A 27,684-nucleotide genomic window follows, 5' to 3' on the forward strand; every position below is an offset into this window, starting at 1 on the left:
ACACAAGCACAATAGACACAAATTACAACGTATAGCAGTCGATCAGCAACAAAACAAATGCATCTAACCAAACAAATGACAAACATTCTAAAACCATACCTATACATAACCAGTCAAACATTGATCAGATCATAATCCACATCCTCTTGACAACTCTATTACATATATTACACCCATAAACCAAAGCAATCATTCAACAAAATTAACCAAAAAACATATGACTATAAAATAAAGTTAAAACCCAACAACCTGATATGCATATCGGCCAAACTACACAAATGCAAAAATTATCCAATCAAAACTCTTAACATGGCTCTCCACAACACAGACAGGCCTCATATTTTGCATTTTTGGATTATATATTGCCCCTGGAGAAATTGCAGTGGTCTCCGACAGGGATCAATGCGTTTTATAGCATAGGACTGAAGTGTGTAGATCGAACTTCTTTTGAAGCAAATACACTTTAACTTCACTATTTAGAAACTGGGAAGCTGTCAGCACCCAGTCTAAGTTGCCACAATGCTTCTTTTCTCTCCACTCTGTTTTTTTATATTTCCAACCCTTAAATTAATAGTACTCTTAGAAAACCTTCTGTTTATAATCCTGCCTTGCATAACACGCTGAAAGTATTTGAAGCTTTTTGCAGTAAAGATATTAGACCAGTGTTAAGTAGTAAGCCTGACAAGTTTTATTTCAGTCTAAACAGTGATGAGAAGAAAGCTCTTTATGAGCTACAACACACTGGTAATGTCAGGTTGATGAAAGCAGAATTGAATTTATCAACATTAAATGTTTTTTAACAAATTGTAGACAGGAAGTTGGTAAAGCTATGTACATATTTTTATGTGTATTTTCATGTGATTTTGTGTTTTTAACACATTTATTGTATCTGACTGCTTTACTGCATTAATTAATTGATTAGTAAATATGTAATTAACTTAGTAGGAGGGACATGATGATGTATATAAGCTGTTTTGTATTTCTGAAGAAGTCTTTCAGACAAAAACATCGAGTAAAGATTTTTTATGCTAATTCCTGGTTGGTGTCTTCCTCTGTTGCTCCAGTGTTTGCTTTTTATTTTCAGTTATTTTACTTACTTATTTAGCAGTTAGGTGAATTTAAACTACTAAGGCCAAATTTCAGTCAAAACCTATTTACAGTATAAAAGAAAAAACGCACACTAGAAACAAAGGTGCAACAGTTAAAATAGATTTTAAAAGGCAAGCACTTGTTAATTAAAACAAGCAAACATTATTATATCAGGATATTCAAACACTGTTAACACTATGGGTAATGCAGAATAATAAACATTAGAGAAAAAATAGTGTGTACAATTATTAGATGCGTACTGAAGAATCACTAGGCAAACATTTGACTCTATGAACACAAAGTGGTAAAAGCATGAACAGAAATAACCGGGGAAGCCAGTCACTGGGAAAAGCTTGTTTGTTAGGTAGATAGAAGTATTAGCAAAAGATGAGCAATACATCTAATTAAGACAGGAAATCAATTCAGTTGTATAAATGTATAGTCATAATGTATATGAGTAATGGATGACATGATAAAATGGGTCTTCTACCATAGATCGAAATTACACTATTTTGAAATACGATAGTAGTGTCCCACTAACGCAAAAGTGAACTTCAAAGAAAGTGCACTTTCGCGAAAGTCACTAAGTCTAACGAGACATTTTCTGCACTGTGGTACGGTAGTGATGGATCTTAGGGTTAGGGCTTGGGTTAAGGATAGTGGAGAGCCAGTAGGGCTATTCACTATCCTTAACCCAAGCCCTAACCCTAAGGTCCACGAGTACCGCACCACAGTACAGGAAATAGGTCCGTAACTACTGCTCAGTGGAGGAAATACACTTTCCAGCACTGTGGTGTGGTAGTCATGGACCTTAGGGTTAGGGCTTGGGTTAAGGATAGTGGATAGTCCTACTAGCTTTCCACTATCCATTACCCAAGCCCTAACCCTTCGTTCGTTCGTTCCAGTGACTTTCGCGAAAGTGCACTTTTGCATTAGTGGGACACTACTATCGTATTTCAAAATAGTGTAATTTTGATCTACGGTAGTAGACCCGATAAAACATAGATGCATTTAAATAGATTTAAGGGGGGACAGATGGAACACAAGGTATAATATCCTTTAATATTGTGGTCTTCTGACACTTACTCCACCAATGAATTGATCCTGCGTTGCCTTAAATTTCTTCTTTTTTTAAAGTGAATTATATCTCTCTGAATCTTTTCAATACTAATAAATTCTATCCTACATTTCTTGGAATTTAAAATTCATAATAACAACATTCTTAAACACAGAAATTGCAAATTTCACTTCTCCTCATATTCATGATTATGGCGGAAAAAAATGGACTACGTTATTTATCCTTTCAAATGCTCATGAATTGCGATCAAATCCCCCTCCCTCACATATTCGTACATACCTTTATTAACAGAGACCCGATTTCTATTCATCTATGTACCCTCTCCTTACCCAAGAAAAAACAAATTGAGGCCAAAGGTAACAGGATTTGCGTGCTTGGTGAAGTGTGTAAAATAAGCAAATACTACCTACCTGAGGACAGATAAAGCCAGCACCATACATGATACTTTTCACAAATGATGGGAATGCCTCTGTTGGAAGAAGATGCTCTACAAATATCATCATAAAGTTGTTCATGAAGGCCAAATGGAATACTTGACAGAAGTTCATGGCCACAAAAAGTACAAAGTTCCTTTGCATGACAATCTGCTTTGTTAAGGAGAACACAGAAGACCAGGTTAAAGCATCATCTGTTCCTTCTGCTGCAGTTCCAGTAGTACTTTCTGTATGTTCAAATTGACTGACGCTATGAATACCAGTGTAGGACATACAAACAAATGCCAATACTGCAATCAGCACATTGAAACCCTGAAAATATGAAAAATTCTCCATATTTTTAGAAAAAAGTCCACAAAATAGCACACTGCATGACCCAACTAACGATGCCACCTGATTATATTTAATGAGCTGGAGGCGGTTTTCATGCTTATTTGAAATTTCGGCAAAAAGTGCGCACTGTGCCAGCAATACAAATGTAAGCATAGTATCATAGGCACATAATGCCACAATTAGATGAGCTCCACTTAGCCAATCACCATCTTCATATTGTTTCCATGGAAACCAGGGAAGCAGAAAGGCTACTGCATAAAGTGGAGCTCCATATAAGATAGACAGTCGTCGTATGGAACACCATCGTAACTTGGAATTATCCTGAATGTACCCGAAAAGTGGATCATTAATGGCATTCCAGATCATATAAAGCACCTAAAAAAGAAAAATCATGAATTAGAAAACACTAATATAGTCATTTTAAATCCAGTATTTTTTCTTCAGCTGTATATACAATAATTCTAGAAACTGTTTATGTTTTACACTTACTAGTCCAGTGATAGAGAGGCAAGATGGACACCTGCTAGTTTGTCTAATTCCCAGGAACAGCTGAAATAATTTGTAAATTATGGTAAAGCTAACAGTTGGTATGGGAAGTTGAGGTGTACAGCTCCTCAATAACATAAACATTACTTCCTTTGGTAAAAACATTTCCAATAAGGTGTATACAAAACAACCTGTTCAATTAAAGTGTAGCTATCATTCTAAGTCTTTTGGATTAAGCACTTGGGCTTCAGACCAGTTGTTTTACATTAGGAAGGTTTGTGGCCTGCACTGTGGTGGCAGAACAGGTAGCTTACATCCGTCTAAGTTGTGAACTGCTGATTGAGGGCTCAGTGTCTGTTATTCTAAAAGTGTATTAGTTCTGGTTTAAGCACTTGGGCTTCAGGCCAGTTATTTTACATTAAGAAGATTCGTGGTTTGCACTGTTGTGGGAGGAGAGGCTGGACTCTGCCCTTCTGAGCTGGGAATTTCTGGTTAAATGCTTATAGTGCCTGCATATTTGAACTGTTTCTTACTGAAATTGGTACACCTTGTTTGCTGTAGCATAGACCAGATCCAGGCCTGCTGAATCTAGCTTTATTTGTATGCTTGTTGTTTGTTTGCTTGTTATTTCCCTGAAACGCTAATTCCACCTAAAACGCAGCTTTTCAGCGCTTCTGTGGATCCCTAGTGATATCTGCATTGCTTACTGTACTTATTTCGTTGTTTCACTTGAAAGAAAGTTACTGTTTGTCGTTTTTGCATTTAAGTTACCTGTAACACATTGCATTTAAGTTACCTGGCACTTGCTCACTAAAGCAATTATATAAGTCAGCACTAAAATATTAAAAGCACTACACCCTCACAAACTCCCCTTGAGTACCTCGTTCCCCATTGGCCCTTTTTTTTAAATTATAAAAGAATTCCCAATACTATTCTAGCATGTCCAAAGGTCAGTTGTCAATCTCCTCTCCAGTCCAGCTGGTGAATCTGGGAATCTTGGGGCAATGTTACAACTGCCTCATGTACATAGACAACCCTCTCCTCCTCCCAACAAATTCCAACACATGTGAGAGATGCAACCATATAGCCATACTGGAGGCTAAGCTCTCTCAACTCAGTACAGGCGAAACCAGTCAGGAGGAGAAGGAAACCACACTCACTACAATTCCAGTCTCACATAGACCTACCACGACAGCAAACCAAACACATAAACACACAAAAACATACTCGGAGGCTCTAAATAAAAATCTGCCTAAGCAGCAGAGACCTCCAAAGCAGACCCCCAAGCAACCGCTACCTCAAAATAAAACACATGCAACACATAGCTCACAAAGCCAGTGTGCCAAACAGTCACAGCCCTTAAGGCTAAACAACACACCTGATACACTTGTAATAGGTGACTCTATCGTCAGGCACACTGACGTCCCGCTCACCAGGCTGAAAAAGGAGAAGGTCACGGTAAGCTGCCTGTCTGGTGCTAGGATCCGCCACATAACACAAGCACTCAGGTCACGCCAAGGCAAGTACAAATATGACTCAGTCATTGTCCATGCTGGTGTGAATGACCTGAGACGTACCTCCCTGGACTACATGAAAAGAGACATAGAGGAGCTCTCTGAGCATGTACCCAGGCCGGTATGACCCTGACCTTGAGTAGCATCTTACCCTCACCAAGAATGATGCCACAATATGAAGACAAGATGATCAATTTCAACAATTAGCTTAAGTATTGGTGTCATTCAAAGGGGATCCAATGCCTGTCAGCCTGGGATGACATGCTCGATAAGCCACGATGCTTCGCTAGGGACAGCTTGCACCTGTCACCCCTGGGCTTTCGGATATTGGCAAAGGCTCTTGCTACCCCCATAGTGCCTTTTTTAGGCAAGGCTCAAAAGACAAACCCACCTCCATAGGTATCACAAGGGATAAGAAACTAAGAGTAATGCTACTCAACGCCAGAAGTCTAAACCTCAAGATGCACGCACTCGAAACTCTCCTTAGCATTGAGAACATCGATATCTGTGCAGTAACAGAAACCTGGTTCAAGGCTCCCGAGAGCACCCCAGCACTACCAGGTTATACCTCATACCATGCTTTTCGGCCCCAAAACTTGGACCGTACCACAAAAGGAGGGGGAGTATCAATATTCATCAAAGATACCCACACCTCCAGGTTGGTGGCACAGCATGAAGCATCAGAGACTATCCCTGTGCAACTAACAGTGGGTAAAAACTGCCTTCCAGGTTATAGCCTGCTACAGACCACCCTCCCAAACCCAGGAACCCCACTCGGCCTTCCTGAGAACACTGGAAAATATGAAGGTCTCTCCAAACACCATTATATTGGGCGACTTCAACTACCCAAACATAGACTGGGAGCATTACTCTAGCTCCAACACCCTAGCCCAAAGGTTCCAAGAATTTATAAACTCATATGCTATGGAACAACTTGATACCACTCCCACAAGAGGGGAAAACATACTGGACCTGATCATCACCAACATGGGGAACTCTATGCTCCAGACCAGAAGTGTATCCCTCACTGGTAAGATCAGACCATAAACTAATCTCACTGGATATTCACATCCTGACTCCACCCCCTGCCCTGAAAACCACAGTGAAAAACTTCTCTAAAGCAAATTTCACACTCCTCAAAACCGAGGTGGAATCCTTCAAAGCCCCCGGGCCTGTGGAAAATACGGCCCAGACAGCAGAATCCTTTATAAACGCATTCTATGAACACCTTCAGGAATGCATGGATCATGCAATCCCAAATAAAACCAAGACCCAATCCTCCAAAGGCAGATGTCCTGTCTGGTGGACCCCAGCCATAAACAAACTATACAATAGAAGGAGGAAGCTACTACATGATAGAGCAAAATCCCAAAAAGGGAAGGCATCTCTGATCAGTATTAGCAAAAAACTACGGGCACTCATAAAATCGTCTAAGGCCAGCTTCGAGAGAAAAATTGCACAGGACACTAAGGATAATCACAAGGCTTTCTTTAGTTATGTTAGGAACCTGGGTGGGAATTCCCAGATATGCTCAGAATTAGTCCAAAATGACAAAAAATACACCGCACCCACAGACATTGCCAACATCCTAGCTGACAGGTTCAGCGCAAACCCCCCCCCACCACCAAAAGGGCAAATATCTATCCCAGCAAACTGCTGCCCCCCCCCCCTGACATCTCAGATGCTCAGGTAAGAGCTGCCCTCTCCAAAGCAAAAAACACAGCATCAATGGGACCAGACGGTGTCCCGGGCTGCGTCCTACATGAACTCCAAGAAGAGCTAAACCCAAACATAAAACTACTGTTCAATCTCAGCCTTACTACAGGATATGTACCCAAAGAGTGGCGTACAGCAACAGTGGTCCCTCTCCACAAAGGTGGTGCCTCAACGGATCCTGGAAACTATCGCCCCATAAGCCTGACTAACTTGGTCTGCAAAGCTATGGAAAGGATCATCATGGACCTCATAAATAAAGATATTGGGGACCTACAGACACTGGATCCTACCCAGTTCGGCTTTGTTAAGGGCAGATCCTGCCTCTTAAACCTGGTTGATTTCTTTGAAACAGTCACCAAGGCCATTGACGAGGGGAAGGTGGTCCACACAGCCTACCTGGACCTCGCAAAAGCCTTCGATACAATACCCCACTCGGGCATTATAGATAAGCTCACCAGCTTAAATATAAACCCCTATGTTACTAGATAGGTTGCAAACTGGCTCAAGGACAGAACCCACATGGTTAGAATTGCTGGTGCCATGTCAGACTCCAAACCAGTTATAAGTGGCATCCCACAAGGCTCAGTCCTGGGACCTCTCTTGCTCGGTATATATTTCTTGAAGGTACAGGCCAACACAGAAGGACTGTGGCTGACCAAGTTCGCAGATGACTGCAAACTGGGCGCCATAATCGACTCTCCAGCCGACACAAGCATCCTCCAAAAGGGCCTCATAGAAACAGACAACTGGTGCCAGAGCCATGGCCTCAAGCTAAACACCAAAAAGTGTATAGTCATCCCCTTTGGTAAAAACAAAGTGCCCGCAAATTACCACATAGGTGGTAATCCATTAAGTACAGAAGAAGTAATTAGGGACCTGGGGACCCAAGTTGATAGCAATCACTCATTTGACAACCACGTGGCCAAAGTGGTTAGAAAAACATTTTATATAGCCCACCTAATCATGAAGGGATTCACATCTAGATCAGGGGAGGTTATCGTGCCTCTTTACTCATCCCTCATCAGGGCCATAATTGAGTACAATGCCCCTTTTGGGATGTACCTTACCAGACACCTGCAGCAACTGGAAAGACCCCAAAAGTACCTCACCAAGAGGATCAAAGGGCTCAAACAGATGCCATATGCTGCCCGGTTAAAGAAACTCCAGCTCTACTCAGTGGCATACCGCCTGCTCAGAGGCGATCTGTGCCTGACGTATAAAGTCATGTCCAACCCGGAATTAATGGACATGCTGCACCTCAGAAAATCCAAATCCCATCGAGCTACACGCTCGAGAGACTTGAACCTCAGCACTGAAATAAATAGGACATGCTGTAGGAACAGATTCATAACCCAGAGGCTCCCTTCACTCTGGAATAAAATCCCAGTCCAGGTTAGGCAGAGTCCCTCATTGACTCTCTTCAAGAGGAATCTTGATGAGTAGATGGGAGATCATAGGTTTACCCCGGGTATCACTTCTGTGTCACTGTTAGACAGAGGCACAGTATACTAACCTCAAAAAAGGGCATAGCAAAATTAATTTAAAATGGGTGGCAAAAGCCAAACACACTCTGGCTAGGCTTATAAATGCCCTAGGGCAGATAGCCTAGTATGAGCCTATGAACAGTCCCTATGCAGTATGCACCCATACTAAGAAGGCAGTTTCCCAATATCATGGTTCATAGTCTTAAGAAGAATAGACTAGTGTCTGACTCAGGAAGCCTTATTAGCATATGGAGACATTATTAAAAAGAAAAATACACTTACTATAAGAACAGGCACTGGTAAGGCTACATTTTAAGGACTGTGTGCATTTCTGGAGACCATTTAAGGAAAGCACGTTTACAAAAAATTGGACAAAGCTGTGGAATGGACAGAGGGAAAGAGTTATCAGCTGAGGGTTAGGGAATGGGTTTAGTGACACAACACACAAGATGAAGTAAGAAATAGGAAATATGATATTAGTGACCAAGATATTGTTGGGGAAATTTCAAGATCTTCACTGAAAAGAAGGGAAAGGAAAAGCAAAAAAAAAAAGACACATTTAAGTAGACAGTGTGTAATAAACTTTTATTTGAATATGAAGAATGCACAGAGAGTAACATTGCAGCTTGAATCTCTAGTTCAGTTCTTGACTGAGTTTATGATTTTTTCAGAACTTTTGCTTGGCACTTTAATGTCCTCAATAGGAATTGGCAATTCTCAGAATTGTCAGTAGATGTGTGTAGAATGTATGATTTTGGGGGTGTGTGTGTGTGTGTGTCTGTGTGTGTGTGTGTGTGTGTGTGTGTGTGTGTATGGTTCTGCACATAAGCAGTGATGACTCTCCTAATGTCATCTTCATTCCTACTTACTTTAAGCACCACACCTGCAGTTTCTGGAAAAGGTGAAATATTTGAATTATTTTGACAATTATTATTAAGTAGTAGCTCTGTGGCAGAAGCAAGTACAAATGCATCCTACATTTCTGCTCAGAATGACCACTTTAAATGAATGTTTACTAAATGATGATGTTATAAATGGGCTTACCAGTGTAGTGCTTTGGTCCAATAATTTTCTCTGTAAAGCTTTATACATTGTATTACTGTGGTTTGTAGGTGTGGGTATATTAAAATTTAACAGTGAAGATTTTTCTAAATTGTAATCTTGATGCTTACGCCAGACAGTGTGTGTCACATTATTATACTCAGTCAAAGTAAACTGATACAGTGCTATACGCACATGGTCATCCTGGGCCAAACTAGTAATGTTATGCATGCACAGTCATTATAAATCCAGGTGTACTGGCACATTGTTATGTACATGTGGTCATTCTAAGCAGAAACAGGATGGGTAGTGATGCAGCAGAACTTGTACAATACAAAGGACCAAAAATAATTTTCTTGTAACTTTCACATCAGTTTCAGAACGCTTTGATGTTTACTTTTTAAATCTTACTTCTGCCACAGAGTGAACTTTATTTGGGGTTAATCGGACTCTCTTTAATTGATGGCAGGTGTGTACCTAAGAAGACTGAATGTTGTAATTAAATCAAAATGTGCTTCAACAAAGTATTAGTTTAAGAGTGCATACACTTAAGCAACCAGCTTATTGGACTGTGTTTTTTTATTTTTTCCCCTAACAGATTTGTTTGTTTTCAATTGAATAGGTCACATTAAAGGTGGGAAAAGTTTTGAAATTATTTATTGTGGTCTCATTTTTTTTTTATATCACAAAAACCTAGCACTGTACCAGGGGTGTGTTCACTTTTTATAACAACTGTATACATATCAGTTGAAAACACATACTTTGTGTCCAGCTTTTACTGACAGTTTCTTTTTAATGTCTGGAAAAAAGCCAGTTGACATACCATTTTATCAGCACATTTAAATGCAACTGAAAAGTACCAGACTTAATATTTAAACTTTTATGTCCAGAATTAGTGACACAGCAAACACAGAATTAGGGGAAAAGCACCAAATCAAGAAAATATATTATTAACTTACATTTTCTTAAAATAATTTCTACTTAAGGAAAGATAGAGCCAAAGTTATTAAGATATAACTCTTAACAGGAAGACAGGGAAGAATAAAGAGGACACTGAGTTAATAATTAACTATATACTGCAATGGTTTAATACACTCAAGTGAATCATGCTAGCTTCAGGCTACATCTGCCAAACAATACCGAGTGAGGTAGTTTAGATAAACATTCATTTGGGCCTTTGCAGGCAAGACCCACTTCAGATGGCACCAACTTTTACAGAAAGGATGCAGAGTATACAAGAGATAATACACAGTGTTAAGAGCAGAATAGGTAACTACCCTTTATTTGATGCTGGAAGATCAGAAGGCTGTGGATTCTATTCCCAGCCAAAACTAAATGGCTTTTTAAGTCATAAAATGATTTTACACTCTTGAATGAAGTTGGAGACAGAGTGTCTGTAGGGTGAATAGCTTGCTAGCCCCAGCAGGAAGACAGGACTGATTTTTATAGTTTTATGACAGGGCAGGGTACACACCTGCACTGAGGATTAATGTTTCATATGTTTCTTTTAGTGCACTTTGCTGTGATCATATTTACTGGACCTTCCTAGATAGCAGTAGCAAGCAAGCAGTCAGTAGTGACAAACATTTATCTAAAACAGCTATTGATGTGCTTCCCTCTTAACAAAGGGCCTGAATGTGTTTAAGACCATAAAGAGTAGGATGTGTGTATGTGTGTGTGTGTGTGTGTGTCTGTGTGTGTTTAAAATAAATAAACATATTATTAGTAATAAAACGGTGTTTATATTTTTTTTATTTGTTGTACTCTTAATATTTTCCCAGAACAAGAGGTCTGAGTGTAATAACAGCATTTTGGGGGGTGTCATTAGCACGACCACTGCAGTTCCAATTTTTGGCAGTATTGTCTGTGAGCACCTAAAATTATAAGAAAATGAAAAACATAAGATTAATATTTTTAGCTAGGGTAGAATGCTTGGGCTTACATCAGAATAATCTAAAAATAAAATAAGCAGGCAGTGTACACATACACTGTGTTGTTAAGTCAGTAGCTGTGGTACTTCAGAATCAGACTCAGTACATGTAAATGGAATGCCTGGAATACCGTTTCTGTTAGGTTTACTGGTTCGGGACTGGTACTTCAAGTTAGATTTTCTTAAGCTTTTGGTTCTGCTCCATATGCGTCCTCCTTTTCTGGAAAATTACATAATTGCTTAAAATATTTTGTGCATAGAAATAAGGAAATTACTGCATTTTAGAATGTTTGGCTATGACGATGGTTACAGTATGATGGTATTTTGGATATCTGTTGGGGCATTTTATATAATTTGTGTGTCAGAAATCATCATCATCTTCTTTCGGCAGTTCCAGTTAGGGGTCACCACAGCGGATCACCCGTTTCCATTTCTTCCTGTCCTTTGCATCTTGCTCTGTCACACCAACCACCTGCATGTCCTCTCTCACCACATCCATAAACCTTATCTTAGGCCTTCCTCTTTTCCTGTTACCTGGTAGCTTCATCCTTAGCATCTTTTTCCCAATATACTCAGCATCCCTCCTCAGCACATGTCCAAACCAACATAATCTTGCCTCTCTGGCTTTGTCTCCAAACCTTCCAACCTGGGCTGACCCTCTAATATTCTTATTCCTAATCCTGTCCACCCTTGTCACACCCAGTGCAAATCTTAACATCTTTAATTCTGCCACATCCAGCTCTGACTCCTGCCTTTTTGTCAATGCCACTGTCTCCAACCCATATAACATAGCTGGTCTCACTACCCTCTTGTAGACCTTCCCTTTCACTCTTACAGATACTCGTCTGTCAAAATCACTCCTGACACTCTTCTCCACCCACTCCATCCTGCCTGTACTCTCTTCTTCACCTCTCTTCCACACTCACTGTTACTCTGAACTACTGATCCCAAGTATTTAAACTCATCCACCTTCGCCACCTCTACTCCTTGCATCCTCACCATTCTTCTATCCTCCCTCTCATTCACACACATATATTCTGTCTTAGTCCTGCTGACCTTCATTCCGCTTCTCTCTAGAGCATATCTCCATCTCTCCAGGGTCTCCTCCACCTGTTTCCTACTCTCACTACAGATCACAATGTCATCTGCAAACATCATAGTCCATGGGGACTCCTGTCTGATCTCGTCTGTCAATCTGTCTATCACCATTGCAAATAAGAAAGGGCTCAGAGCTGATCCTTGATGTAACCCCACCTCCACCTTAAACGCATCCGTCACACCCACCGTAGACCTCACCGCTGTCACACTACCCTCGTAGATATCCTGTATCACTCTTACATACTTCTCTGACACTCCTGGCTTCCTCATACAATACCACAACTCCTCTCTAGGCACCCTGTCATATGCGTTTTCTAAGTCTACAAAAACACAATGCAACACCTTCTGACATTCTCTGTACTTCTCTATCAACACTCTCAGAGCAAACATCGCATCTGTAGTGCTCTTTCCCGGCATGAAACCATACTGCTGTTCACTAATCATCACGTCCCTTCTTAACCTAGCTTCCACTACTCTTTCCCATAACTTCATGCTGTGACTGATCAATTTAATCCCTCTGTAGTTACTACAGCTCTGCATATCACCCTTATTCTTAAAAATCGGTACCAAAACACTTTTTCTCCATTCCTCAAGCATCCTCTCACTTTCTAAGATTTCATTAAATAATCTGGTTAAAAACTCCACTGTCATTTCACCTAAACACCTCCATGCTTCCACAGGCATGTCATCTGGGCCAACAGCCTTTCCATTCTTCATTCTCTTCATAGCTATCCTTACTTCCTCCTTGCTAATCCATTGTACTTCATGTTTCACTATCCCTACATCATCCAACCAGAAATAGGTCTCTGAAATAATAGCCTGTAGTTTATAGCCACCGAAATCAATAGCATTAAACACTACACGTCTGCACTCCCCTGCCCCCACACACACTGCCACCACCAAATGAAGTAAGATCATGTGCAAGTTCTTGGCTATTGTGATGTGAAAGAAATGCAATAATGTAACCATGGAGATTTATTTTATTTAAACATTGTAGGCTGACAGCAGTTTCTCTGGGTAGGCAGTGTGTTGGACTGGGGGGCAATGCCTATGTGTGAACAGCTGCAGTCCTGTCTTGCTTTGCAAGAGTAATGTACACTTCACTGAAGTAAGATCGACCAAATGTTCTGAAATACGAGTATGGTTTATGTGTGTGTGTGTGTGGGGGGGGGGGGGGTATACTTACCTTCATGACAGTGTCTTTTTTTTTGCTTTTAACCTGACTAGATCAAAAAATGGCCCTGATGCTTACTGTTAAGTCTAGCTTTGCAAAACTATAATGTCTGTACTTTAAGATGAATGTACAATAATTAGCAAGCTTACAAGTAGTTCATGTATGTTTCATACCTGTTCATACGCTATACTGAATGTTTATTTAAAACTGTTTATAATATGTTGAGCTTTTCTTCCCGGACATTGTTGACAAGGGATTTTTGTTTTATAAAACCGTGTTGCATTGTAGAAACTCAGGTAAATAAAAGTAAAATACATAAAATGAAACGTGTACTTGGCTGGCACACTCATTTTGTTGACAGAAGCATTAGTCACAGCTTGTAAGTATGCAATGCAGCTGTGACTATTATTTGTACTTTAATCCTGACAGGTAAAAAGCAGCTACTTTACTTAGGTAATGGGGGGGGGGGGGTGCATGTGAATTCATTCAGGTGATCGGCCTTGTTTACTGCCTAAATTATGGCTTTGCAAAATAACCGTTTATTTGGGTGAATTTGGCTGTTGTGCAAGCCTGTAACTGACATTTCTATGCAACAGACTAAATTAATGCAGCCATTAATATTTTCACTTTAATCCAGGCAGGGTCAGCAGATATTTTAGGTTGGCAATTGATATGATGGCTGTGGATGAAATGTTTGGCACTGTAGCTCTGGTGCAATTCTGGCTTTGCAGAACTAAGTGGGGGGGGGGGGCTGTTTGGAAATGAAATTATTGGCCCTACTACTAACTGTTAAGACTGCTGTGCATTTGGATGGAGTGAGATGGATTGAGTACAAGTGCTGACCTCTGGATAATGTTTATGTAAAAGATGCAGTTACATTACTGTTTTGCTTTCTGATTTCAGAGGCTCAAGCCAGGTACTTCCGGTAGCCTATTGGGATGGGGGACTATCATGTCAGTGTGAGAATGAAATAACTGACCATTTACTGTTGTAATTCTGGCTTTGCAAAACTAATGTGTCTGAGGGAGTAAGCAGTATGCATACAGGCTGTGACTATTGTCTCTGTGCAGCAGATGTATTTTGATGCTGGAAGGATAAAAGCACAAACTGTAGTGGTGGGCAATGAAATGCCTGCCCTCGTTTTATTTTTAGTCCTGCAAAGCCAGAATTAAGACAGAATGTAAGCTGTGACAGTGTGTGCATCACAAATGCATTAATATATAGTCTTTTAAATCCTGGCAGGGCCAAGCCAGATAATTGGTAGGTCATGGCTGTGGGAGACTGTCAATGAAATGAGTGCGGTTTCTGAAGCTGTACTTGAAAATGTATACAACAGTGGCACTTAATCATTTCTGTAATATCTTCATTTCACAGTTACAACTAAGATAACCAGAATGAGTGAGCAGAGTGTTACAGTGACCTATCTGAAATCTATTAATTTTAGAGATTTAGCTCTGAATGAAAAGTTAAGAATCAAGAGGACTGGAAGACCCCCACCTGATTTGAAGATGGAGTCTCAAGGTACAAGTAGGTCAAGAGCATACACACGCAGCTTCAGCAGCTCAGTGTATGACAAACACACCTGGATCTGTGGTTATGAGGAAACAAACAGCTTGTATTTTTTCTCATGTTTATTGTTCGGTGGAGAGGATGCCTGGACATCAAAGGGTGTGAATGAACCGAAGAGAATGGAAGAAAAGTCCAGAAAGCGTGAACAGTCTGCTACACATTTTGATAACCAAATGAGTCTAGCAGTGTTGGGAACTGTGGTTATCAGGTCTCAGTTAAGTAGTAGATACCGGCCATCTGTGGAAAGACGCAACAAGAAAGTGGAAGAAAAACGTCATATTCTATCACTTATGATAGACTGCAACAAGCTGTGTGCTGAAGAAGAAGTTGCTTTAAAAGGCCATGATGAGTTTGAAGAGTCACTGAGTGCAAGAATGTTCTGGAGACTGATAGAGTTCACCTGCAAGATTGATCAGAAGTTGGCTGAACACATGAGAACTTCAACTGTTTTTAAAGGAACATCAAAAAACGTTCAAAATGAACTCCTGGACTGTATTATAACAGTATGCAGAGAAGAAATAAAAAAGGAGATTCATACTGCAAAATTTGTAGCAATAATTGCAGATGAAACCACTGATGTTGCTGGGCTGTGGCAAATTGCCATTGTGTTCCATTACGTGGTCAATGGACAGGTGTTGGAACATTTTTGGGGATACTTTATACCACCTGGACAGACAGCAGACCATACTGCTAGTGTGATAAGACAACAGTTAAAGGAAGTAGTGGGAGACCAGCATGAAAAAGTGATTGCTCAAAGTTATGATGGTGCTTATGAGTGGTGTTCAGCATGGGGTCCAGGCCATCATAAGAGAGGAGTTTAAATATACTCAAAAAAGTGAAAAAACACAAACCAATAACAAAAATACCTCCACAGGCAAATACCAGCGTTGCTCGGCTTTCCAAAAAAGTGTCGCTAATGATGAAAATTAATCCACACTAGAACTAGCGTAAAACAGATGCAGCTTTCAAATCCTTTATTTGTACAAAACGACCAGCTCAGAACAAGCGCTTTCACCTGGTAATACCAGGCTTTATCAAGTTGATTTAAAACAACAGTATCAAATCTTTTATACTAGAGAAAATTGATTATGTGATCTAATTAAATCAATTAATTAATTATAAAAATACTAGATGAAATAATAACCTTAAATAAACATGATGATAATTTGTTTAAAAGTTTAAAAATATGCAGTTTGAGCTAGACATAAATTCCATCAATAACACTGCCACCTGTTATCAAAATATATGTTGAATTGTTTGTATAAAACAGTTAAAAACTTTGTTAAAAAATGTGTCAGTTAAAAAACAAGATGTAATGTACCCTTACTGTGCAATGACAACTGCTAAATAAATCCGCTTTCCAAAAGCAAAAGGACACAACTGTCTTCAAAGTTGTAGAGTTGTTATACAAACAATTCAACATATATTTTGATAACAGGTGGCAGTGTTATTGATGGAATTTATGTCCAGCTCAAACTGCATATTTTTAAACTTTTAAACAAATTATCATCATGTTTATTTAAGGTTATTATTTCATCTAGTATTTTTATAATTAATTAATTGATTTAATTAGATCACATGATCAATTTTCTCTAGTATAAAAGATTTGATACTATTGTTTGAAATCAACTTGATAAAGCATGGTATTACCAGGAGTTTAAATATGCCTATTATGTACACTGCTATGTCCACCAACTTAATCTAGTAATGCAAAGAGCCACACAGCAAAATACTGAAGCAAGGACATTTTTTTAACACTTGGTGGAATTCCAGCCTTTTTCAATTGTTCACTTCAAAGACAATCTGCTCTGGATAGTATAGCATCACAACGCATGCCAAGAGTGTCAGGAACACGGTGGAATTTTAACATCCGTACTGTAAATGCAGTGTACGAAAACTCAGAGCTGCTGTCGGAGTGCTTTCATTATTTGTACAAGTGTCCTACATCTGCTGCAGCAACTGTACAGGAAGCAAATGGGCTACTGCGAACAGTTGAAGATGATGAATTTAAATTTTGGCTTGCTGTTTTCCATTGTATAATGCCCCATGTTGACATTCTTTACAGGCAACTTCAGTGTCGTACCACAGATGCAACCACTGTTGAAAAGGATGTGCATACATTTTTGAATGAAATTGACGGTGTCAGATCAGGTATTGACAGCACTGCAGAACAATATCTACAGACAGAGAACATACTGTCAAGATGTAGATGAGGACCATCAGCTTCCCGACCACTGCATGAGACATTGTCGATTGCTGCAAAGAAAGTGCGTGATGTCAAAGTTCCAGGCAACATCATGATTTCAACAAACTGGCCATCTTCAAGCTTCTCGGGTACTACTGCCTGAAATGTTTTCAGCATACATAAGAGAGTTTCCAGAAGATCTTTTCACAGCAACAATAGACAACTATCCATTCTTGTTGAAGGGACAACTTAGAATGGAACTTGGAGTGGTGTATCACTGTGAAGAATTTGCAGCAAGTGACAGTGCAGTCCAGATGTTAAAAATCTTGGTGGACAACTCATTAACAAATGCGTTTTCAGAGATTTACAATTTGTTGTTGATTACAGCCACCACACCAACGTCAACTGCTGAGGCAGAAAGGTATTTCTCAACATTGAAAAGAATTAAAAATGTTTCTTCATAGTACAATGGGGCAAGAAAGAATGAATGACTTGGCTATGATTTCCATAGGAAAGGAGTTAACACGGAGTACAACTAATTTCAACCAAAGTTACTGATTTGTTTGCACAAAATAAGGACAGACGAATGGACTTTATAAGTAACAAACCTGAGAGATACCCAGAGGAACACAATAGAGGCTCTTATTTGATCAAGTACTACACTACTACAAGCACTTAGTTGGAACCAGGTGGGGTCACATGAATAGTGTTTGCTTGGGAAACTTTAAAGTGCCCCTTTTCAGTCTCCATGAAAAAGGGGGGGAAGAAATCCAGTATGACCCCAATGTGTTCCAGACCAGACCACAGTTTCTCTTTGGATGCAGAAACCCAGTGTGACCAGATGTGTTCCAGACCAGACTACAGCTTTTCATCACGTTTGCAGCATACTGCAGAGGTAAGTCTTCAAACCAACCTGTATATACATGTAACAATGTGTGTAGAGTATTCAGTATGCGCCATAGTGACTGAGCATTTATTTCATGTAAATTGGTAAGCATGGCCATCATTGATCCCACTGTACCATAGCTCCACCCCTTACTAGTTGGCCACACCCCTTCCTGTTGGCCCCATCTATTCTGCTGTTTCCTGCAGCCCCCCTTTGATTTGAAGTCACCAGCTGCCACTGTGTGTTTCTATGTATTAAAGCATCTAAACAAAACCCCAGGTCTTCTTGTTATATGTATTAGAGATGAATGAGCGACATGGTGTTAGAAGTGGCATTTGTAAAAGGACATGTTGCCAGAATGAGATCCAGAAGCAAGACGGAGAGACACGCAGCTAATATACAAGAGTGAATCCCCCCTAAAATGTGCAAACTTTGCAAAACAGGTCAGAAACAAATTTTAGATGTTAAAACTTGCTCAACACTATTTTTTTCCCATAATATGAAACCGGGCCTACAGAACGTTCTAAATAATATTCACATAAACCAATATGTGCGATACTGATAAAAATATTCAAATTACTATGGAAAATGTTTGAAATAAAGTCCAAATTGCATAAAACGAATAAAATGAGGGGAGATGACCGCATTTTCACAAAGCATGTACTTTATCCGAAGATAAGATATTCCGTTAGAAGTGTATAAGGTGTTCACACATTTGTGCAGTGTTACAGTAAAGCTATTTCACAGAGTGCTGCGGTGGTGGTGCTGTGGTAGCATTGTCGCCTCACAGTTAGACGTTGCCCGTTCAATTCTCAGTTAGAGCGTCTTCTGTGTGTCGACATGCGTGAATGGGCGTTCCTTCGTTGAAGGTTGTGCGTTAGGCTCGGCAAGCCAGCATGTAAAAATCTACTGCCAATCATTAGCAGACCGGAGTTCCGTTGTGGCGACTCCTAACCGGGAAAAGCCGAAAGACAAACAAACAAACAAAAACAGCCATTACAGAGCATACTTCACAAAGTAAAGTTATTTTGAAGAGCTTATTGTGCATTTGAATGGTGTTACATGCTCAAGGAACTGTTTGTTCGTACATAATTACAATTTTTTAAATATTTATTTATTTATTTGACATTTGTTAACCTGGAAAGTCCGACTTGGAACAAAGCCAATTTTCAGTGGAGGCCCGGGGAGAAACGCTCCAGATGCATGTCTTTGAAACATGTGAGGAAACTGGGGCCCCAGGAGGAAACCCATGCAAATGGAGGGAGGACATGCAGACTCCACACAGAAGGAACCCCAGCTGAGAATCGAACTGGAGAATCTCTTGCTGTGAGGTAACAATGCTACTGCTGCACCACTGCGCTGTCCAAGGCCCATATTTTCAGTGTGTTTGTATATACTTTGTGGGCATGGCAGATGGATTTTGAAAACCCAGTGCACTTGTGTTTGACAATAATATTGCTGAGAAATGGAGAGGGTTTGAGCAAGAGTACAACATTTTTATACAAGCTGCATTTTCTGATAAAGATGATTGTACAAAGGCATTTATTCTACTTAATTTAGCTGGGTCAGAAGCTACAGAAAGGGAACACTCATTTGTGTATGCACCTGCTGTTTATGCTGGAGAGGGGGGAAGCTGTCATATTGTTGTACAGGCTGAGTCAAGGGAGAACCCAGAGTGCTTAAAAAGTAAATTCAGAGATATGTGTAATCCCCAGACAAATGTTACAATGGAAAGGCACTTATTTTATACAAGGGATCAAAAGCCTGGTGAAACTTTTGCAGCATACATAACTGACCTGAGAGACAAAGTTAAAACATGCAGATTTGGTGATTTAAGGGATGAGTTGATAAAAGACAGACTTGTGTGTGGTATAAAAGATGATGCTGTGAGAAAGATTTTGCTTCATGACAGTGATTTAACTTTGAATAAGGCCAGTGAGATGTCAGATATACGAACTCACAGAAAAGAACACAAATGTTATTACAAACAAGAATAGCTCTAGAAGGCACAGTGATAAAAGCTCATGTTGATAGCATGCAGCACGTGGTTTAAAGAAACAAGTCCAAGCACACCTGGCAGCAACTGTAACTCCTGCAGCATGCACTGGTAAACCCCAGAATTTTCTAGTAAGTTCCAGAAGTCGCACAGTCTCAGTGAAGCACAAGAGTGAGTCAGCAAACTCAAAGAATGTGCCCCAACCTAGTTTCATTGACAACTGTCGTAACTGTGGTGGAAGTCATTAATCTAAAAGGGAATAATGTTTAGCTTTTGGTCAGCAATGCCACAAATGCAATAAATGGAATAATTTTAAAAGATTTTGTAAATCAAAAGGCCCACATTCTTTTATCAAAAGGGAACATTTTTAGAAACGAGTTGAACAATTGGAAGGTTATAATTGTAGGATCACAGGCTACTCTTTATGTTGATGGTATGTCAGTGTTTCATGAAATGGTCAATGTAATAGATTTAAGGGCAAAGGATGAAGTATTTTGTATTGTTCGGATAAATGGCAAACCCATACAGCTCAAAGTTGACACAGGTTCCAAGTGCAATGTTATGTCAACAGAAACATTTTCTAGAGTGTGTGTCATGGCGAAAGGCTTGATTTTGCAAGGTATGCAAAGCTTGTTGCTTATGCAGGTGAAGAAATTCAAGCTGAAGGCTCATTGTGCTTTCACGTTACTCTACTGCAAGATGCTATGACTTATTTTATGTGGTCAAGAGGCACTTCAGTCATTATCAGAACTCACAGACAGTTTGAAAATGGGACTGTTTAATTTATTAAGGACGTTCATCATGTTAGTTCAAATGTCCACTACTCTAATTTCGTCCAGCACATTGTTTCTGCCTATGCTGATTTGTTCCAAGACGAACTAGGCAAACTCCCAGTTGCATACTCTATGAAATTAGACCCAGAGGTCTGTCCAGCTATCAGGCCAGCACAGAAAGTTCCAACAGCCATGCAGAACACAGTCAAAGCAGAGCTAGATAAAATGGTATGACAAGGTGTGATTTTGTCCAGTTGAAATTCCAACCGAGTAGGTATCTTCCATGGTGGTAGCTCATAAGAAAAGCTCAGACGACATCAGAATATATACTGATCCACAAGATTTGAACACAGCACTAAAAAGACCTCATCATCCAATGCACACAGTCGAAGAAGTCGAAGCCTTGATGCCAAATGCCACTATTTTCCTGTCTTAGATGCAGAGAGTTCATTTTGGCAAATTCACCTTGACAAGAAATTCATTGTTCACTACTTTTAGTACTCCATTTAGCAGGTACAGATTTTTGAGAATGCCATTTGGGATAAATTCTGCAAGTGAAGTCTTTCAACATGCAATGGCATACATTTTTTTCTGGGTATCCTTGTGCTATGAAGCAGAACATGACAGAAACCTCAGAAAAGTTCTAGAAAGGGCACGTCAAGTGAATCTTAAGCTCAATCCACATAAATGCAAATTCAGGCTACAAGAAGTTACTGATGTTGGTCATTTACTTACAAGTACAAGCTTACGACCAGACCCTTCAAAGCAAACAGCCATTCTTGGGACGTCAGCTTCAGACAATGTTTAAGCCCTGCAACGTTTTCTTGGCATGGTCAACTACCTAGGCAAGTTCATTCCAGACTTGAGCCAACTTTCAGTAAAACTTAGAGAGCTGACATGTAAAGATGTATCCTGGTCTTGGTTAGAGCAACACCAAAGAGCATCTGATATCCTGAAACAGAGAATTGCTAGTCTACTAACTCTCACATTCTATGATGTTCACAAACCAGTTTCACTTTCCTGTGATCCTTTGAAACTTGGACTTGGTGCAGTCATTCTAGAAGAGGATCAACCTGTTGCCTATGCATCAAGAACTCTTACCTAAACAGATGCAGTATGCCCAGATTGAGAAACAGCTTTTGGCATTAGTATTTGCATGTTCGAAGTTCCATGATTATGTTTATGGTACACCTATCCAAATTGAAACAGACCACCAACCATTAATTACTATCTTGACAAAACAAATGCATTCAGCCCCAGCCTGACTGCAATGTATGCTGCCAAGATTGCAAAAGTACCATTTCAATCTTGTCCACAAGAAAGGCAAACTTCTTTACCTTGCTGATACATTGTCCAGATCACCCAGAAATACCACAAAACAGCACGAGAATGAGAGTCTTGATTTTGAAGTCATGGAAGTGCAACATTTTTCTTCCACACATCTTAATGAGTTGAGAGATCACACAACCACAGATCCAGTTTTACAGAGGCTCAACCACTTTATAGATCAAGGACGGTTGTCAAAGTAATTTAGTTTACTTCAAACTTATTTTCCATAAAGAGATGATATTTTGGCTGACAAAGGTATTATTATGAAAGATTTTACTTCTGTTGTGAAATCTGCCATGACTGCTTTAAATGAACTTCCTGATTTTACATGTCTTTTCTGAGGATATATTGCAATATATTTGCCCATCTTCTGACAGGATTGTCAAATGGTCTGGCATTTTTGTGATACAGCACAACATTCATAAACTGTCAGATTATCATCACCTCTGTTTCACACAACAAATTACTGACTACTGATTAAGACTCACGACTTTTGGCCCTAAACTGTGATACCCCCTGCCCCCCCACCCCTCATCCATTACGTAAATATAGTGTGCAATCGCACGGGTCTATATTATACGTTTGAAAACTTCAAACGTTAAATAATTGAATTTAAATGTTCGAAGTTTCAAACATTGAACATATAATTTAAAAAAAGCAGAACCTATCTACTAGTGTAGGCAGGGCCCCCCCCACACCCCCGCTCTTTAAATATACCAACTCCGAGACCGCACTATAGTGCGGTAAAGGGAAGATTTCCCTTACTGCACTGCAGTGCAGTCTCGGAGTTGGTATATTTAAAGAGTGGGGGTGTGGGGAGGGGAATGCATGGGGGCTTGCCCCCCTGCCTACAGCCGTTAGTTTTGTTTTTTTTTTTTTTTTTTTTTTTACATATGTTTGAAGTTTTATAACTTCGAACATTTAAATTTGATATTTTAATGTTCGAAGTTATAAAACTTCGGACATATGATATAGACCCCAATTTCACAACTGTGGGGGATAAAAGCAAGTACCATTTTTTATTTTTTAAACACCTTTGTTAAAGTATCACTTAAGACATAAAAACACATACATTAACAGAAAACAAAACAAACAGTATTTACATTTTTAATTTACATATGTTATACATCGTACATGTTTTCTTTCTTTATAACAACAGCCATTCAGTCTGGCATTACATAAATTGCTCAGTTCTGGCTTCCCTTAAACCTTACTCCTCTTCCCACTAAACATTATTCTACATGTATTGTCCCCCAAAAACTTAATTTATTTTTATGTCATTTGCTCCTTCCCTTTTCTACGGATCCCACTTCCAGTTCTTTTATTTCTTTTACAATATGCAATACTTCAAATACTGCTGGTTTAGATTTTGATTTCCATTTCCTAGTAATTGTTTCTGGCAGCCAGAAGAATCACGCTTAATATGGCCTTATTATGTCTAGGCAATTCAGATCCCGTGTCCCAACTGAAAAGAATAACTTTCTTAGTTACAGCCATTTGCTCCCCCAATATTTCTGACTGCATACTCTGTATGAATTTCTAAAATCTGCCAACACATTACATTTCCAAAAAACATGTTCCCGCTTATATCTTTCTTCCCTGTCACAGCTCCAACATTTGCTATCTACTTGAGAAAAACACTTTGAAGTCTGCCAGGGGTATAAAATATCTACACAAATGCTTTCAAGCAAAAAGCCTAAACCTTCTAGACTTTGTTGCATACTTGGGAGCCATACGCGTATTCTCTACCATAATTCTCTTTAAATTGCTTTTCCAGTCTCTCTTCCCAATCTTTTCCAACTTCCTCTGATTGAGTCTTAATAGTTCTCAGGTAATATATTATATGCCCTACTAATTACTCCTTTTTTAACAACAGCTTCTGTTCTAAATTTGACTAACTCACCCAGATCATGTCCTTCATTTAGGACTCCTCTATTCCTTTTCTCTTTACCTATACTCAGATATCAATCCCTGGTAGGGAAGACTGTCTCTAACCAGCAATCCAAACTTCTTCTTGGCTTTGTCCCACTCTACCTTTCCCTCTCTAGTTATTTGCTCCCAATACATTGGTTCCTTTGCCGTTTCTCTGCAGTAAATTCCATCCCCCTCTTTCAGTTTTCAGCACCCCTACTTACAGTCATCCCTATTGACAAAAATCTCCTTTCTTACCATTGTTTATTATTAATAAAATGCTGCAAATATAGAGAGAGGATGGGTGCTCCAACTGCAATGTGTTTGCCCTTACTCATCAACTCTACAAACATGGAATCAATTTAAGTGTAAACTGGAGAAGGCTTGCCTCTGTACAAAATATTATTTTGTTTTCTTTCCAGTGTTTTCAGTGCTGAAGGCGTTCTACATTATTAATTCAGTGTTACTGGATTCTATGCTAATGGAGTCAACCAAATTACTTGAATTTTCAGAAAAGATCTGCTAGCTATAGAGACTAGGAGCTCTCTACTAATGCAGCCTGTGATATCATGACGTGGTAACACACAACTCCAAATAAAGGAGATTTAAAGTTTACATTAAAATGGCATGGAAGAGACAATGAACTCAATCACAGGCTCATCAAAGAGAGTCCTTAATGTGAGATCAGCTGACTATAGCTGCCTAGCTTCAGTGATATGAAAGCATACACCAGCAGGACTAGTATAAAACTGCCTCCTTCACTGTATAATGCTACTTTACCAGAACCACTCCATCTATCAGTCTTTACTGGTTCCACTGCAAATTTTAAGAGTTAAATTATCCCTTAAACCTTTTTCTCTTTCCTCAGTTCCATTAATTTGGTCTACTGCTGAATCTTAGCCCACCACTCATCTTTTTAACTCTACTTACATTACTCCCTCAAAAAGATATTACTCTGTACTAATTCATTTCTACCAACATCATTCTCTTTGCATCTTACTTCTTCTTTCATTATAATAGTTAATACACTCTAATATCAATTACTACTTAAATCTATAATAATATATAAAAAAAAATTGTCTCTGAAAGTTAAGAATCTTTTGTAGGTTTTCTACCCAGGCCTCCTCTGAAAATGGGTCTATCGTAGCCCATTCAGACTTTCCCAGCAAATAAATAAATAAAATATGTAATAACTCCTCTTTTGCACAACCATGGAGAAAAGTGAAGACTGCAAAACAATGAGAATCATTAATGGCTCTGTGAAAGAAACATTGCCAGCAATGATCGTATATCAGAAAGCTCAGTCAACAAGGTGTAATTCATCTGGCTGGGGTCAACGAGTTCCATTCTCTTCCACCTTTACAGTCCACAACTAGTAGGAAAGAAGAACTAAGCCAACTGGGAATGGAGAAAGTAAATTCTGCTGATAGGGATGACTGCAATTAGGGGTACAGAGACTAGGCAAGAGAGAGATGGAATTTACTGGTGGAATCTAGCAAATGAAGCAAGGTATTGGGAACAAATAATTTGAGAGGAAAAGGTAACAGAATGGGAAGAGGTCAAGATGATATTTGAACTGCAGGCTAGAGATTGCCTGCGCTATCAGGGATTGATATCGGAGTATATGCAAAGAGAAAGGGATTGGGGAATCCTAAGTGAAAGACCTGAATTAGTTGAATTTTTAGTAAAATCTAGAACAGAAACTGCTGGCACAAAAGGAATAATTAGTACAGCATATAAAATATTGCACAATAACTATAGGAATCAATTAGAGGAGATCAGAAAAGATTGTTAAGAGAGACTAGATAAAAAAATTCACAAGGAAACAATAGGAGGTCATGTGTATGGCTCTCAAATACGCAACAAAAAGTGTAGAAGATTTAGGATTTTTGCCTGGGAAGTGTTTACATAAGTGCGTTTATACCCCAAGCAGGCTCCAGATAATTTTTCCTCAGGCAGATGGCAAATGTTGGAGGTGCAATGGGGGGGAAAGTGGTACCTGGAAGCATATGTTTTCGGAGTGTAATGAGCTGACAAACTTTAAAAATTCCCTACAGGCATTTTTCTCCTAAACCTACGGTGTTACACTGTGATAACTGTTTACTTAAAACATTTGTTAACTAGGCAGTCCCAATGAACCAGAAGTCCTACTAAATGGGAAAATTTAGAGTAAGATCAGGAATACCGGACAAACAAATGAGTGTAACTAAGGAAATTATTTTTTTTAGCAGGGATACAGGATCTGAGCTACCTAAACATAGTAAGGCCTTATTAAGTTTAATTCTGTTGACTCCCAAAAAATCTGCAATTAGTAGAAAATGAAAATTAAAGTTTAAACCAACCAAACTTGACAGAGTGAATATTGCCAACAGAGATAAAGGAAGAGGAAGTGGGATCTTTGAAAAGGGTAGGAGTAAATTACACAGAAAAATGGAAATTGTGGGAACAATACATGCAGAAAAATGTTTTGGAGGTGGAATGGGATTTAAGAGATGGCAGGAACTGAACAATCTATGTAATGTTAGCTTGATTATATTTCATAGAACAATATGTGATTTATAATGTGTCCAAGTGTAAACTTCTTAATATGGCTAGATTACTTTTAAATAAGTGTAAGTCTGGCTATGTCACAAGTGATAATTCAATAAAGGTGTTTTAGAAAAAAAATAGGAAAGCTATCTTTGTGATGTTTTCTGCCTGCTATCAACCCTTAAATATAATGACCCAACAATGATTTCACATCTGCATCTGCACAATGGGACATTCACAACGTACAAGTCAGAAATCCGCAGCACTCCGCAGTCTGTTACATCAAACAGTGTCCCCATCTCAGTGGCACCACTGTAGCCTAGTAGCTACAAATATTCCTTTAAGAGTATGTCTTATGAAGGATGGCTTTAATTCCACACACAGTGCAGAAGGTAGCTTAGATAGCATCAGACGTAAGCCACCATCTCAAAAACTTACAGTCCTTTATTGCAGCTGTACATCACAGTTTTAAGTACTACCAGTGCTCATCTATAGAAACAATACTATAAATGCATGTCAATATTTTATTATAAAACATAAAGAAATCTAACCTGTGCTTGGTGAAAAGAGGCTTCAGAAATCTTGTATCGATTTAAAAAAAGTTTGACATAATAAAATACAAAAATATGGTTCATCATTCCTGCACCTAACGTAGTCATGGCATAGGACACGGCTCCATGATGGATTCCAAATGGGCACTTCATTTTTTGTAGTTGCTTTTCAAAAAATGTTACATGAACTTCTGTTTCATTTTGAGTTGTATTATTCTAAATGGTAGAAAAGAAAAATGTATTAATACAAAAAAAGAATAAATATGAGCTTTTCCTTTGATTTAAAACTTAACCTGGAAATGGAGTTTCTTCTAATGTGGAACTATTAGTATAATAATGTAACTTAGCTAAACAGCTATCATTACAAAGTACTAATTCCATCTTTCCACACAGTAACATTTTTCCCATTTACTCTTATTCCAGTCTCCAACTCCTGTGCCAACATCCCTGATCCTGACTTCACTGAAGCATGGCATTGTTTGCCTCCACCCATGGTGTAACACTGTAATAAATGTTTACTTAAAATATTTGTTAATCAGGCAGCCCTAATAAACCGGAAGCATTTTTAAAGGGGAGAT

At 39.1% G+C, this 27,684-nt stretch overlaps 1 protein-coding gene across 2 annotated transcripts in view; it reads right to left on the bottom strand.

Annotated features, from left to right (window-relative positions):
- The window catches only part of LOC122816668 (transmembrane protein 180-like), a 588,132-nt gene that overhangs the window by 383,404 nt on the left and 177,044 nt on the right, over window positions 1–27,684 (bottom strand). For both annotated transcript variants that reach the window (XM_044089623.1, XM_044089624.1), the window contains exons 2-3: window positions 27,107–27,322; window positions 2,578–3,309 (exon numbers count right to left, since the gene is read on the bottom strand). In XM_044089623.1, the coding sequence (XP_043945558.1) occupies window positions 2,578–3,309; window positions 27,107–27,259 (885 nt within the window). In that variant the 5' untranslated portion in view covers window positions 27,260–27,322. The remainder of the gene's footprint in view (window positions 1–2,577; window positions 3,310–27,106; window positions 27,323–27,684) is intronic.

This window comes from Protopterus annectens, chromosome 12.part0 (assembly GCF_019279795.1).
Source record: "Protopterus annectens isolate FY-2018-M chromosome 12.part0, PAN1.0, whole genome shotgun sequence".
In the NCBI taxonomy this organism is placed as follows: domain Eukaryota; kingdom Metazoa; phylum Chordata; order Ceratodontiformes; family Protopteridae; genus Protopterus; species Protopterus annectens.